This window comes from Scyliorhinus torazame, chromosome 1 (assembly GCF_047496885.1).
Source record: "Scyliorhinus torazame isolate Kashiwa2021f chromosome 1, sScyTor2.1, whole genome shotgun sequence".
Taxonomy (NCBI): domain Eukaryota; kingdom Metazoa; phylum Chordata; class Chondrichthyes; order Carcharhiniformes; family Scyliorhinidae; genus Scyliorhinus; species Scyliorhinus torazame.
Window position 1 is genome coordinate 131230297 of NC_092707.1, and position 14407 is coordinate 131244703.

General features: G+C 76.5%; 1 protein-coding gene across 1 annotated transcript in view; it reads left to right on the forward strand.

The window, feature by feature from the left end:
* Positions 1–668: 668 nt before the first annotated feature.
* Positions 669–14407, forward strand: part of ppp1r8a (protein phosphatase 1, regulatory subunit 8a) — a 61807-nt gene continuing 48068 nt past the window's right edge. The window contains exon 1 of the mRNA XM_072500830.1: positions 669–796. Coding sequence (XP_072356931.1) covers positions 753–796 — 44 coding nt within the window. The 5' untranslated portion in view covers positions 669–752. The remainder of the gene's footprint in view (positions 797–14407) is intronic.

Consider the following 14407-nt stretch of genomic DNA (forward strand, 5'->3'; position numbering starts at 1 on the left):
GTATGGACTGAACTGATCTCTCCACACATCATCTCTACTGAGTAGCGCGACACTCCGTATGCTTCACCTGATGTCTCTGTCTATGTATTTACATTGTGTATTTATCGTATGTCCTATGTTTCTCATGTATGGAACATTCTGCCTGGACTTATGCAGAACAGTACTTTTCACTGTACCTCGGTACACGTGACAACAGATCTAAATCTAGATCTAACATCCTGTAAGTTATTTTTTTATAAATTTAGCTGGGGAAATTGTGGCTCATAGAACCATAGAATTCCTACAGTGCAGAAGGAGGTCATTCGGCCCATCGAGTCTGCGCTGGCTCTCTGAAAGAGTACCCTACCTCGACCCACTCCACCGCTCTAACCCCGTAATCCTAAAACCCTACCTAACTGGCACGTTTTTGGACACTAAGGGACAGTTTTAGTACGGACACTCCACCTAGCCTCATGCAGAATGATCAATATAGTCAATATGAGATCAATAGCGGCATTATTTACATTCTCAAATCTCTCCAACATTGCCCACTGGCCCATTTCTCTATTCTTTGCCCCTGTAAAACGTTGCTCGCAAAGGATGCAGGGACCTGTAGTTCCGGCGCCCCCGCTGGAGCTCACTGGAGGGAGAACTACATTCTTCAGCGTGCTGGGGCGGCTGGTGGGCATGCGTAGCAAGCCAGGTCGGGACAATCTCCGCCCACCCGCTCGGTTACCCAGAATCCGGAGCGGTCGCCTCTGGATGTGATTCAAATGCAGGCGATTCAACTCAAACCCGTCTTCGACTGTCCGACATGGTGAGTCCGCACCGCCGGCATACTCTGCACGCAGCTCGGCCGGAGGGAAGGGGAACCGCAGCCCCGCCAGTTCAGGTCATCGAACCGCCCGGTGCTGGGCTTTGTGTCGGGCGGCTGCAGCCTGTCGCGCTAGGCCGCGGTGTGACTGCCCGGCAGCGGCTAACCACGCCCCCAGGAACACCCCCACCCCTCGCACCCTGTGCCCCTGCCCCAGGCACCCTCTGCCCCCGGCACTGGCACTCTGCCCCGGTACTCTGCCCCACTGCCCCTGGCCCTCTGTGCCCCCTGGCCCGCTGTGCCCCCTGCCACTCTGTGCCCCCTGCCACTCTGTGCCCCCTGCCACTCTGTGCCCCCTGCCACTCTGTGCCCCCTGCCACTCTGTGCCCCCTGCCACTCTGTGCCCCCTGCCACTCTGTGCCCCCTGCCACTCTGTGCCCCCTGCCACTCTGTGCCCCCTGCCACTCTGTGCCCCCTGCCACTCTGTGCCCCCTGCCACTCTGTGCCCCCTGCCACTCTGTGCCCCCTGCCACTCTGTGCCCCCTGCCACTCTGTGCCCCCTGCCACTCTGTGCCCCCTGCCACTCTGTGCCCCCTGCCACTCTGTGCCCCCTGCCACTCTGTGCCCCCTGCCACTCTGTGCCCCCTGCCACTCTGTGCCCCCTGCCACTCTGTGCCCCCTGCCACTCTGTGCCCCCTGCCACTCTGTGCCCCCTGCCACTCTGTGCCCCCTGCCACTCTGTGCCCCCTGCCACTCTGTGCCCCCTGCCACTCTGTGCCCCCTGCCACTCTGTGCCCCCTGCCACTCTGTGCCCCCTGCCACTCTGTGCCCCCTGCCACTCTGTGCCCCCTGCCACTCTGTGCCCCCTGCCACTCTGTGCCCCCTGCCACTCTGTGCCCCCTGCCACTCTGTGCCCCCTGCCACTCTGTGCCCCCTGCCACTCTGTGCCCCCTGCCACTCTGTGCCCCCTGCCACTCTGTGCCCCCTGCCACTCTGTGCCCCCTGCCACTCTGTGCCCCCTGCCACTCTGTGCCCCCTGCCACTCTGTGCCCCCTGCCACTCTGTGCCCCCTGCCACTCTGTGCCCCCTGCCACTCTGTGCCCCCTGCCACTCTGTGCCCCCTGCCACTCTGCCCTCTGCCTCTGCCCGTTGCCCCTGGCACACTGCCCATTGCCCCTGGCACTGCCCGTTGCCCCTGGCACTGTGCCCATCTGCCCCAGGCAATCTGTGCCCATCTGCCCCTGGAACTCTGTGCCCCCTTGCCCCGGCACTCTGTGCCCCTTGCCCCGGCACTCTGTGCCCCTTGCCCCGGCACTCTGTGCCCCCTTGCCCCGGCACTCTGTGCCCCCTTCCCCTCTATGCCCCCTTCCCCTCTGTGCCCCCTGCCCCTCTGTGCCCCCTGCCCCTCTGTGCCCCCTGCCCGTTGCCCTGGCACACTGCCCATTGCTCCTGCCACTCTGTGCCCACTGCCCCTGGCACACTGTGCCCCCCGCCCCTGGCACTCTGTGCCCCCCCGCCCCGGCACTCTGTGCCCCCCACCCCTGGCACTCTGTGCCCCCCCGCCCCTGGCACTCTGTGCCCCCCTGGCACTCTGTGCCCCCCGCCGCTGGCACTCTGTGCCCCCCCGCCCCTGGCACTTTGTGCCCCACCCGCCCCTGGCACTTTGTGCCCCACCCGCCCCTGGCACTCTGTGCCCCTTGCCCCGGCACTCTGTGCCCCCTTGCCCCGGCACTCTGTGCCCCCTTGCCCCGGCACTCTGTGCCCCCTTCCCCTCTATGCCCCCTTCCCCTCTGTGCCCCCTGCCCCTCTGTGCCCCCTGCCCCTCTGTGCCCCCTGCCCCTCTGTGCCCCCTGCCCGTTGCCCTGGCACACTGCCCATTGCTCCTGCCACTCTGTGCCCACTGCCCCTGGCACACTGTGCCCCCCGCCCCTGGCACTCTGTGCCCCCCCGCCCCGGCACTCTGTGCCCCCCACCCCTGGCACTCTGTGCCCCCCCGCCCCTGGCACTCTGTGCCCCCCTGGCACTCTGTGCCCCCCGCCGCTGGCACTCTGTGCCCCCCCGCCCCTGGCACTTTGTGCCCCACCCGCCCCTGGCACTCTGTGCCCAACCGCCCCTGGCACTCTGTGCCCCCCGCCCCTGGCACTCTGTGCCCCCCGCCCCTGGCACTCTGTGCCCCCCGCCCCTGGCACTCTGTGCCCCCCGCCCCTGGCACTCTGTGCCCCCCGCCCCTGGCACTCTGTGCCCCCCGCCCCTGGCGCTCTGTGCCCCCCGCCCCTGGCGCTCTGTGCCCCCCGCCCCTGGCGCTCTGTGCCCCCCGCCCCTGGCGCTCTGTGCCCCCCGCCCCTGGCGCTCTGTGCCCCCCGCCCCTGGCGCTCTGTGCCCCCCGCCCCTGGCACTCTGTGCCCCCCTGCCCCTGGCATTCTGTGCCCCCCTGCCCCTGGCACCCTGTGCCCCCCTGCCCCTGGCACCCTGTGCCCCCTTTCCCTGGCACTCTGTGCCCCCCCCCACCCCTGGCACTCTGTGCCCCCCCACCGCTGGCACTCTGTGCCCCCCACCCCTGGCACTCAGTGCCCCCCACCCCTGGCACTCTGTGCCCCCCACCCCTGGCACTCTGTGCCCCCCACCCCTGGCACTCTGTGCCCCCCGCCCCTGGCACTCTGTGCCCCCCTGCCCCTGGCACCCTGTGCCCCCTTTCCCTGGCACTCTGTGCCCCCCCCACCCCTGGCACTCTGTGCCCCCCCACCGCTGGCACTCTGTGCCCCCCCACCCCTGGCACTCAGTGCCCCCCACCCCGGCACTCTGTGCCCCCCCACCCCTGGCATTCTGTGCCCCCCGCCCCTGGCACTCTGTGCCCCCCCCACCCCTGGCACTCTGTGCCCCCCCACCCCTGGCACTCTGTGCCCCCCCGCCCCTGGCACTCTGCCCCCTGCCCCTGGCACTCTGTGCCCCCCCGCCCCTGGCATTCTGTGCCCCCGCCCCTGGCACTCTGTGCCCCCCGCCCCTGGCACTCTGTGCCCCCCTGCCCATGGCACTCTGTTCACCCCGTTCCTGGCATCCTGTGCCCCCCTGCCACTCGCACCCTGTGCCCCCCTGCCACTGGCACCCTGTGCCCCCCTGCCCCTAACACTCTGTGCCCCCTGCCCCGGCACTCTGTGCCCCCCTGCCCATGGCACTCTGTTCCCCCCGTTCCTGGCACTCTGTGCCCCCCTGCCTCTGGCACTCAGTGCCCCCCGCCCCTGGCGTTCTGTGCCCCTGGCGCTCTGCGCTCACCCGCCCCTGGCGCACTGCGCTGCCTCACCCCTGGCGCTCTTCGCTCCCCCGTCCCTGGCACTCTTCGCACCCCTGGCGCTCTGCGCCCCCCCGCCCCTGCCGCTCTGTGCCCCCCGCCCCTGCTGCTCTGTGCCCCCCCGCCCCTGCCGCTCTGTGACCCCCTGCCCCTGCCGCTCTGTGCCCCCGCCCCTACCACTCTGTGCCCCCCTGCCACTCTGTGCCCCCCGCCCCTGCCACTCTGTGCCCCCTGCCCCTGCCACTCTGTGCCCCCTGCCCCCCACCCCTGCCACTCTGTGCCCCCCCGCCCCTGGCCCTCTGTGCCCCCCCGCCCCTGGCCCTCTGTGCCCCCCCGCCCCTGGCCCTCTGCCCCCCCGCCCCTGGCCCTCTGTGCCCCCCGCCCCTGGCACTCTGTGCCCCCCGCCCCTGGCACTCTGTGCCCCCCGCTCCTGGCACTCTGTGCCCCCCGCCCCTGGCACTCTGTGCCCCCCGCCCCTGGCACTCTGTGCCCCCCGCCCCTGGCACTCTGTGCCCCCCGCCCCTGGCACTCTGTGCCCCCCCGCACCTGGCACTCTGTGCCCCCCCCGCCCCTGGCGCTCTGTGCCCCCCCGCCCCGGCGCTCTGTGCCCCCCCGCCCCCGGCGCTCTGTGCCCCCCCGCCCCCGGCGCTCTGTGCCCCCCGCCCCCGGCGCTCTGTGCCCCCCGCCCCCGGCGCTCTGTGCCCCCCGCCCCCGGCGCTCTGTGCCCCCCGGCCCCGGCGCTCTGTGCCCCCCGGCCCCGGCGCTCTGTGCCCCCCCGCCCCCGGCGCTCTGTGCCCCCCCGCCCCCGGCGCTCTGTGCCCCCCCCGCCCCCGGCGCTCTGTGCCCCCCCCGCCCCCGGCGCTCTGTGCCCCCCCGCCCCCGGCGCTCTGTGCCCCCCCAGCCCCCGGCGCTCTGCGCCCCGGCGCTCTGCGCCCCCCCCGCCCCCGGCGCACTGCGCCCCCCCGCCCCCGGCGCACTGCGCCCCCCCGCCCCCGGCGCACTGCGCCCCCTTGCCCCCGGCGCTCTGCGCCCCCTTGCGCCCGGCGCTCTGCGCCCCCCCCGTCCCCGGCGCTCTGCGCCCCCCCGCCCCCGGCACTCTGCGCCCCCCCGCACCCGGCACTCTGTGCCCCCCCGCCCCTGGCACCCTGTGCCCCCGCCCCTGGCACCCTGTGCACCCCCGCCCCTGGCACCCTGTGCCCCCCGCCCCTGGCACCCTGTGCCCCCCCACCCCTGGCACCCTGTGCCCCCCCGCCCCTGGCACTCTGTGCCCCCCGCCCATGGCACTCTGTGCCCCCCGCCCCTGGCACTCTGTGCCCCCCCGCCCCTGGCACTCTGTGCCCCCCCGCCCCTGGCACTCTGTGCCCCCCCCGCCCCTGGCACTCTGTGCCCCCCCCGCCCCAGGCACTCTGTGCCCCCCCCGCCCCTGGCGCTCTGGGCCCCCCCGCCCCGGCGCTCTGTGCCCCCCCGCCCCCGGCGCTCTGTGCCCCCCCGCCCCCGGCGCTCTGTGCCCCCCGCCCCCGGCGCTCTGTGCCCCCGCCCCCGGCGCTCTGTGCCCCCCCGCCCCCGGCGCTCTGTGCCCCCCGCCCCCGGCGCTCTGTGCCCCCCCGCCCCCGGCGCTCTGTGCCCCCCCGCCCCCGGCGCTCTGTGCCCCCCCCGCCCCCGGCGCTCTGTGCCCCCCCCGCCCCCGGCGCTCTGTGCCCCCCCCGCCCCCGGCGCTCTGTGCCCCCCCGCCCCCGGCGCTCTGTGCCCCCCAGCCCCCGGCGCTCTGCGCCCCGGCGCTCTGCGCCCCCCCCCGCCCCCGGCGCACTGCGCCCCCCCGCCCCCGGCGCACTGCGCCCCCTTGCCCCCGGCGCTCTGCGCCCCCTTGCGCCCGGCGCTCTGCGCCCCCCCCGTCCCCGGCGCTCTGCGCCCCCCCGCCCCCGGCACTCTGCGCCCCCCCGCACCCGGCACTCTGTGCCCCCCCGCCCCTGGCACCCTGTGCCCTGGCACCCTGTGCACCCCCGCCCCTGGCACCCTGTGCCCCCCGCCCCTGGCACCCTGTGCCCCCCACCCCTGGCACCCTGTGCCCCCCCGCCCCTGGCACCCTGTGCCCCCCCACCCCTGGCACCCTGTGCCCCCCCGCCCCTGGCACCCTGTGCCCCCCCGCCCCTGGCACCCTGTGCCCCCCCGGCCCCTGGCACTCTGTGCCCCCCCGCCCCGGCACTCTGTGCCCCCCGCCCCTGGCACTCTGTGCCCCCCCGCCCCTGGCGCTCTGTGCCCCCCCACCCCTGGCGCTCTGTGCCCCCCCGCCCCTGGCGCTCTGTGCCCCCCCGCCCCTGGCGCTCTGTGCCCCCCCGCCCCTGGCGCTCTGCGCTGCCTCACCCCTGGCGCTCTGCGCTCACCCGCCCCTGGCGCACTGCGCTGCCTCACCCCTGGCGCTCTTCGCTCCCCCGTCCCTGGCACTCTTCGCACCCCTGGCGCTCTGCGCCCCCCCGCCCCTGCCGCTCTGTGCCCCCCGCCCCTGCTGCTCTGTGCCCCCCCGCCCCTGCCGCTCTGTGACCCCCTGCCCCTGCCGCTCTGTGCCCCCCGCCCCTGCCACTCTGTGCCCCCCAGCCACTCTGTGCCCCCCGCCCCTGCCACTCTGTGCCCCCTGCCCCTGCCACTCTGTGCCCCCTGCCCCTGCCACTCTGTGCCCCCCACCCCTGCCACTTTGCCCCCCCGCCCCTGGCCCTCTGTGCCCCCCCGCACCTGGCCCTCTGTGCCCCCCCTGGCCCTCTGTGCCCCCCCACCCCTGGCACTCTGTGCCCCCCCGCCCCTGGCACTCTATGCCCCCCGCCCCTGGCACTCTATGCCCCCCCGCCCCTGGCACTCTGTGCCCCCCCGCCCCTGGCACTCTGTGCCCCCGCGCCCCTGGCACTCTGTGCCCCCCGCCCCTGGCACTCTGTGCCCCCTGCCCCTGGCACTCTGTGCCCCCCCGCCCCGGCACTCTGTGCCCCCCGCCCCCGGCACTCTGTGCCCCCCGCCCCTGGCACTCTGTGCCCCCCGCCCCTGGCACTCTCTGCCCCCCGCCCCTGGCACTCTCTGCCCCCCGCCCCTGGCACTCTGTGCCCCCCCGCCCCTGGCACTCTGTGCCCCCCCGCCCCTGGCACTCTGTGCCCCCCCGCCCCTGGCACTCTGTGCCCCCCCCGCCCCTGGCACTCTGTGCCCCCCCGCCCCTGGCACTCTGTGCCCCCCCGCCCCTGGCACTCTGTGCCCCCCCGCCCCTGGCACTCTGTGCCCCCCCCGCCCCTGGCACTCTGTGCCCCCCCGCCCCTGGCACTCTGTGCCCCCCCCGCCCCTGGCATTCTGTGCCCCCCCGCCCCTGGCACTCTGTGCCCCCCCGCCCCTGGCACTCTGTGCCCCCCCGCCCCTGGCACTCTGTGCCCCCCCGCCCCTGGCACTCTGTGCCCCCCCGCCCCTGGCACTCTGTGCCCCCCCGCCCCTGGCACTCTGTGCCCCCCCGCCCCTGGCACTCTGTGCCCCCCCGCCCCTGGCACTCTGTGCCCCCCCCGCCCCTGGCACTCTGTGCCCCCCCGCCCCTGGCACTCTGTGCCCCCCCGCCCCTGGCACTCTGTGCCCCCCGCCCCTGGCACTCTGTGCCCCCCGCCCCTGGCACTCTGTGCCCCCCCGCCCCTGGCACTCTGTGCCCCCCCGCCCCTGGCACTCTGTGCCCCCCCGCCCCTGGCACTCTGTGCCCCCCCGCCCCGGCACTCTGTGCCCCCCCGCCCCGGCACTCTGTGCCCCCCCCCGCCCCGGCACTCTGTGCCCCCCCCGCCCCTGGCACTCTGTGCCCCCCCGCCCCTGGCACTCTGTGCCCCCCCGCCCCTGGCACTCTGTGCCCCCCCGCCCCTGGCACTCTGTGCCCCCCCGCCCCTGGCACTCTGTGCCCCCCCGCCCCTGGCACTCTGTGCCCCCCCACCCCTGGCACTGTGCCCCCCGCCCCTGGCACTCTGTGCCCCCCCGCCCCTGGCACTCTGTGCCCTCCGCCCCTGGCACTCTGTGCCCCCCCCGCCCCTGGCACCCTGTGCCCACCCGCCCCTGGCACTCTGTTCCCCCCCGCCACTCTGTGCCCCCCCGCCCCTGGCACTCTGTGCCCCCCCGCCCCTGGCACTCTGTGCCCCCCCGCCCCTGGCACTCTGTGCCCCCCCGCCCCTGGCACTCTGTGCCCCCCCGCCCCTGGCACTCTGTTCCCCCCCGCCACTCTGTTCACCCCCGCCACTGGCACTCTGTGCCCCCCCGCCCCTGGCACTCTGTGCCCCCCCGCCCCTGGCACTCTGTGCCCCCCCGCCCCTGGCACTCTGTGCCCCCCCGCCCCTGGCACTCTGTGCCCCCCCGCCCCTGGCACTCTGTGCCCCCCCGCCCCTGGCACTCTGTGCCCCCCCGCCCCTGGCACTCTGTGCCCCCCCGCCCCTGGCACTCTGTGCCCCCCCGCCCCTGGCACTCTGCCCCCCCGCCCCTGGCACTCTGTGCCCCCCCGCCCCTGGCACTCTGCGCCCCCTTGCCCCCGGCGCTCTGCGCCCCCTTGCCCCCGGCGCGCTGCGCCCCCTTGCCCCCGGCGCTCTGCGCCCCCTTGCCCCCGGCGCTCTGCGCCCCCTTGCCCCCGGCGCTCTGCGCCCCCTTGCCCCCGGCGCTCTGCGCCCCCTTGCCCCCGGCGCTCTGCGCCCCCCCCCCGCCCCCGGCACTCTGCGCGCCCCCCGTCCCCGGCACACTGTGCCCCCCGTCCCCGGCACACTGTGCCCCCCGTCCCTGGCACACTGTGCCCCTCGTCCCTGGCACACTGTGCCCCCCGTCCCTGGCACACTGTGCCCCCCGTCCCTGGCACACTGTGCCCCCCGTCCCTGGCACACTGTGCCCCCCGTCCCTGGCACACTGTGCCCCCCGTCCCTGGCACACTGTGCCCCTTGTCCCTGGCACACTGTGCCCCTTGTCCCTGGCACACTGTGCCCCTTGTCCCTGGCACTCTGCCCCCCTGTCCCTGGCACTCTGCCCCCCCCGCCCCTGGCGCTCTTAAGGCCCCCCGCCCCCGGCGCTCTGCGGCCCCCCGCCCCCGGCGCTCTGCGCCCCCCCGGCGCTCTGCGCCCCCCCCTTGCCCCCGGCGCTCTGCGCCCCCTTGCCCCCGGCGCTCTGCGCCCCCTTGCCCCCGGCGCTCTGCGCCCCCTTGCCCCCGGCGCTCTGCGCCCCCTTGCCCCCGGCGCTCTGCGCCCCCTTGCCCCCGGCGCTCTGCGCCCCTTTGCCCCAGGCGCTCTGTGCCCCCTTGCCCCGGCGTTCTGCGCACCCGGCGCCCTGCGCCCCCTGCCCCCGGCACTCTGCTGCATTGTCCCGGCACTCTGTGCCCCTTGCCCCCGGCACTCTGTGCCCCTTGCCCCTGGCACTCTGTGCCCCCCGCCCCTGGCACTCTGTGCCCCCTGCCCCTGGCACTCTGTGCCCCCCTGCCCCTGGCACTCTGTGCCCCCCTGCCCCTGGCACTCTGTGCCCCCCTGCCCCTGGCACTCTGCCCCCCTGCCCATGGCACTCTGTGCCCCCCGTTCCTGGCACTCTGTGCCCCCCGCCCCTGGCACTCAGTGCCCTCCCCCCCGGCGCTCTGCACCCCTGGTGCTCTGTGCCCCCTCCCCTGGCGCTCTGTGCCCCCCGCCCCTGGCGTTCTGTACACCTGGCGCTCTGCACTCACCCGTCCCTGGCGCACTGCGCACCCCTGGCGCTCTGTGCCCCGGCGCTCTGTGCCCGCCCGCCCCAGCCGCTCTGTGCCCCCCGCCCCTGTCGCTCTGTGCCCCCCGCCCCTGCCGCTCTGTGCCCCCCGCCCCTGCCGCTCTGTGCCCCCGCCCCTGCCGCTCTGTGCCCCCGCCCCTGCCGCTCTGTGCCCCCGCCCCTGCCGCTCTGTGCCCCCGCCCCTGCCGCTCTGTGCCCCCCGCCCCTGCTGCTCTGTGCCCCCTGCCGCTCTGTGCCCCCCGCCCCTGCCACTCTGTGCCCGCCCCGGCGCTCTGTGCCGACCCTGCGCTCTGTGCCTCCCCTGCCCCTGGCGCGCTGTGCCCCCCGTCCCCGGCACACTGTGCCCCCCGTCCCCGGCACACTGTGCCCCCCGTCCCTGGCACACTGTGCCCCCCCGTCCCTGGCACACTGTGCCCCCCGTCCCTGGCACACTGTGCCCCCCGTCCCTGGCACACTGCGGCCCCCCGCCCCCGGCGCTCTGCGCCCCCCCCCCTTGCCCCCGGCGCTCTGCGCCCCCTTGCCCCCGGCGCTCTGCGCCCCCTTGCCCCCGGCGCTCTGCGCCCCCTTGCCCCCGGCGCTCTGCGCCCCTTTGCCCCAGGCGCTCTGTGCCCCCTTGCCCCGGCGTTCTGCGCACCCGGCGCCCTGCGCCCCCTGCCCCCGGCACTCTGCTGCATTGTCCCGGCACTCTGTGCCCCTTGCCCCCGGCACTCTGTGCCCCTTGCCCCTGGCACTCTGTGCCCCCCGCCCCTGGCACTCTGTGCCCCCTGCCCCTGGCACTCTGTGCCCCCTGCCCCTGGCACTCTGTGCCCCCCTGCCCCTGGCACTCTGCCCCCCTGCCCATGGCACTCTGTGCCCCCCGTTCCTGGCACTCTGTGCCCCCCGCCCCGGCACTCAGTGCCCTCCCCCCCGGCGCTCTGCACCCCTGGTGCTCTGTGCCCCCTCCCCTGGCGCTCTGTGCCCCCCGCCCCTGGCGTTCTGTGCACCTGGCGCTCTGCACTCACCCGTCCCTGGCGCACTGCGCACCCCTGGCGCTCTGTGCCCCGGCGCTCTGTGCCCGCCCGCCCCAGCCGCTCTGTGCCCCCCGCCCCTGTCGCTCTGTGCCCCCCGCCCCTGCCGCTCTGTGCCCCCCGCCCCTGCCGCTCTGTGCCCCCGCCCCTGCCGCTCTGTGCCCCCGCCCCTGCCGCTCTGTGCCCCCGCCCCTGCCGCTCTGTGCCCCCCGCCCCTGCTGCTCTGTGCCCCCTGCTGCTCTGTGCCCCCCGCCCCTGCCACTCTGTGCCCGCCCCGGCGCTCTGTGCCGACCCTGCGCTCTGTGCCTCCCCTGCCCCTGGCGCGCTGTGCCCCCCGTCCCCGGCACACTGTGCCCCCCGTCCCCGGCACACTGTGCCCCCCGTCCCCGGCACACTGTGCCCCCCGTCCCTGGCACACTGTGCCCCCGTCCCTGGCACACTGTGCCCCCGTCCCTGGCACACTGTGCCCCCGTCCCTGGCACACTGTGCCCCCCGTCCCTGGCACACTGTGCCCCCCGTCCCTGGCACACTGTGCCCCCCGTCCCTGGCACACTGTGCCCCCCGTCCCTGGCACACTGTGCCCCTTGTCCCTGGCACTCTGCCCCCCCCTGTCCCTGGCACTCTGTGCCCCCCCACCCCTGGCGCTCTGTGCCCCCCCACCCCTGGCGCTCTGTGCCCCCCCACCCCTGGCGCTCTGTGCCCCCCCACCCCTGGCGCTCTGTGCCCCCCCACCCCTGGCGCTCTGCGCCCCCCCCGCCCCTGGCGCTCTGCGCCCCCCCGCCCCCGGCGCTCTGCGCCCCCCCGCCCCCGGCGCTCTGCGGCCCCCCGCCCCCGGCGCTCTGCGGCCCCCCGCCCCCGGCGCTCTGCGGCCCCCCGCCCCCGGCGCTCTGCGCCCCCCCCGCCCCCGGCGCTCTGCGCCCCCCCCGCCCCCGGCGCTCTGCGCCCCCCCTTGCCCCCGGCGCTCTGCGCCCCCTTGCCCCCGGCGCTCTGCGCCCCCTTGCCCCCGGCGCTCTGCGCCCCCTTGCCCCCGGCGCTCTGCGCCCCTTTGCCCCAGGCGCTCTGCGCCCCCTTGCCCCGGCGTTCTGCGCCCCCGGCGCCCTGCGCCCCCTGCCCCCGGCACTCTGCTGCATTGTCCCGGCACTCTGTGCCCCTTGCCCCCGGCTCTCTGTGCCCCTTGCCCCTGGCACTCTGTGCCCCCCCGCCCCTGGCACTCTGTGCCCCCTGCCCCTGGCACTCTGTGCCCCCCTGCCCCTGGCACTCTGTGCCCCCCTGCCCCTGGCACTCTGTGCCCCCCTGCCCCTGGCACTCTGTGCCCCCCTGCCCCTGGCACTCTGTGCCCCCCTGCCCCTGGCACTCTGTGCCCCCCTGCCCCTGGCACTCTGTGCCCCCCTGCCCCTGGCACTCTGTGCCCCCCTGCCCCTGGCACTCTGTGCCCCCCTGCCCCTGGCACTCTGTGCCCCCCTGCCCCTGGCACTCTGTGCCCCCCTGCCCCTGGCACTCTGTGCCCCCCTGCCCCTGGCACTCTGTGCCCCCCTGCCCCGGCACTCTGTGCCCCCCTGCCCCTAACACTGTGTGCCCCCTGCCACGGCACTCTGCCCCCCTGCCCATGGCACTCTGTGCCCCCCGTTCCTGGCACTCTGCCCCCCGCCCCTGGCACTCAGTGCCCTCCACCCCGGCGCTCTGCACCCCTGGTGCTCTGTGCCCCATCCCCTGGCGCTCTGTGCCCCCCGCCCCTGGCGTTCTGTGCACCTGGCGCTCTGCACTCACCCGTCCCTGGCGCACTGCGCACCCCTGGCGCTCTGCGCCCCCCCGCCCCGGCGCTCTGTGCCCGCCCGCCCCTGCCGCTCTGTGCCCCCCGCCCCTGTCGCTCTGTGCCCCCCGCCCCTGCCACTCTGTGCCCCCCGCCCCTGCCACTCTGTGCCCCCCTGCCGCTCTGTGCCCCCGCCCCTGCCGCTCTGTGCCCCCGCCCCTGCCGCTCTGTGCCCCCCGCCCCTGCCGCTCTGTGCCCCCCGCCCCTGCCGCTCTGTGCCCCCCGCCCCTGCTGCTCTGTGCCCCAGCCCCTGCCACTCTGTGCCCGCCCCGGCGCTCTGTGCCGACCCTGCGCTCTGTGCCTCCCCTGCCCCTGGCGCGCTGTGCCCCCCGCCACTGGCGCTCTGTGCCCCCCGCCACTGGCGCTCTGTGCCCCCCGCCACTGGCGCTCTGTGCCCCCCGCCACTGGCGCTCTGTGCCCCCCGCCACTGGCGCTCTGTGCCCCCCGCCACTGGCGCTCTGTGCCCCCCGGCCAATGGCGCTCTGTGCCCCCCGCCACTGGCGCTCTGTGCCCCCCGCCACTGGCGCTCTGTGCCCCCCGCCACTGGCGCTCTGTGCCCCCCCCGCCACTGGCGCTCTGTGCCCCCCGCCACTGGCGCTCTGTGCGCCCCGCCACTGGCGCTCTGTGACCCCCGCCCCTGGCACTCTGTGCCCCCCGCCCCTGGCACTCTGTGCCCCCCGCCCCTGGCACTCTGTGCCCCCCGCCCCTGGCACTCTGTGCCCCCCGCCCCTGGCACTCTGTGCCCCCCGCCCCTGGCACTCTGTGCCCCCCGCCCCTGGCACTCTGTGCCCCCCGCCCCTGGCACTCTGTGCCCCCCGCCCCTGGCACTCTGTGCCCCCGCCCCTGGCACTCTGTGCCCCCCGCCCCTGGCACTCTGTGCCCCCCGCCCCTGGCACTCTGTGCCCCCCGCCCCGGCATTCTGTGCCCCCCGCCGCTGGCGCTCTGTGCCCCCCGCCGCTGGCGCTCTGTGCCCCCCGCCGCTGGCGCTCTGTGCCCCCCGCCCCTGGCGCTCTGTGCCCCCCGCCCCTGGCGCTCTGTGCCCCCCGCCCCTGGCGCTCTGTGCCCCCGCCCCTGGCGCTCTGTGCCCCCGCCCCTGGCGCTCTGTGCCCCCGCCCCTGGCGCTCTGTGCCCCCGCCCCTGGCGCTCTGTGCCCCCGCCCCTGGCGCTCTGTGCCCCCGCCCCTGGCGCTCTGTGCCCCCCCGCCCCTGGCGCTCTGTGCCCCCCCGCCCAGGCGCTCTGTGCCCCCCCGCCCCTGGCGCTCTGTGCCCCCCCGCCCCTGGCGCTCTGTGCCCCCCCGCCCCTGGCGCTCTGTGCCCCCCCGCCCCTGGCGCTCTGTGCCCCCCGCCCCTGGCGCTCTGTGCCCCCCGCCCCTGGCGCTCTGTGCCCCCCCGCCCCTGGCGCTCTGTGCCCCCGGCGCTCTGTGCCCCCTGGAGCTCTGTGCCCCTGGCGCTCTGTGCCCCCTGGCGCTTTGTGCCCCTGGCGCTCTGTGCCCCCCGGCCCCTGGCGCATCTGTGCCCCCCCGGCCCCTGGCGCTCTGTGCCCCTGGCGCTCTGTGCCCCCGGCCCCTGGCGCTCTGTGCCCCCTGGCCCCTGGCGCTCTGTGCCCCCGGCCCCTGGCGCTCTGTGCCCCCCGGCCCCTGGCGCTCTGTGCCCCCCGGCCCCTGGCGCTCTGTGCCCCCCGGCCCCTGGCGCTCTGTGCCCCCCGGCCCCTGGCGCTCTGTGCCCCCCGGCCCCTGGCGCTCTGTGCCCCCCGGCCCCTGGCGCTCTGTGCCCCCCGGCCCCTGGCGC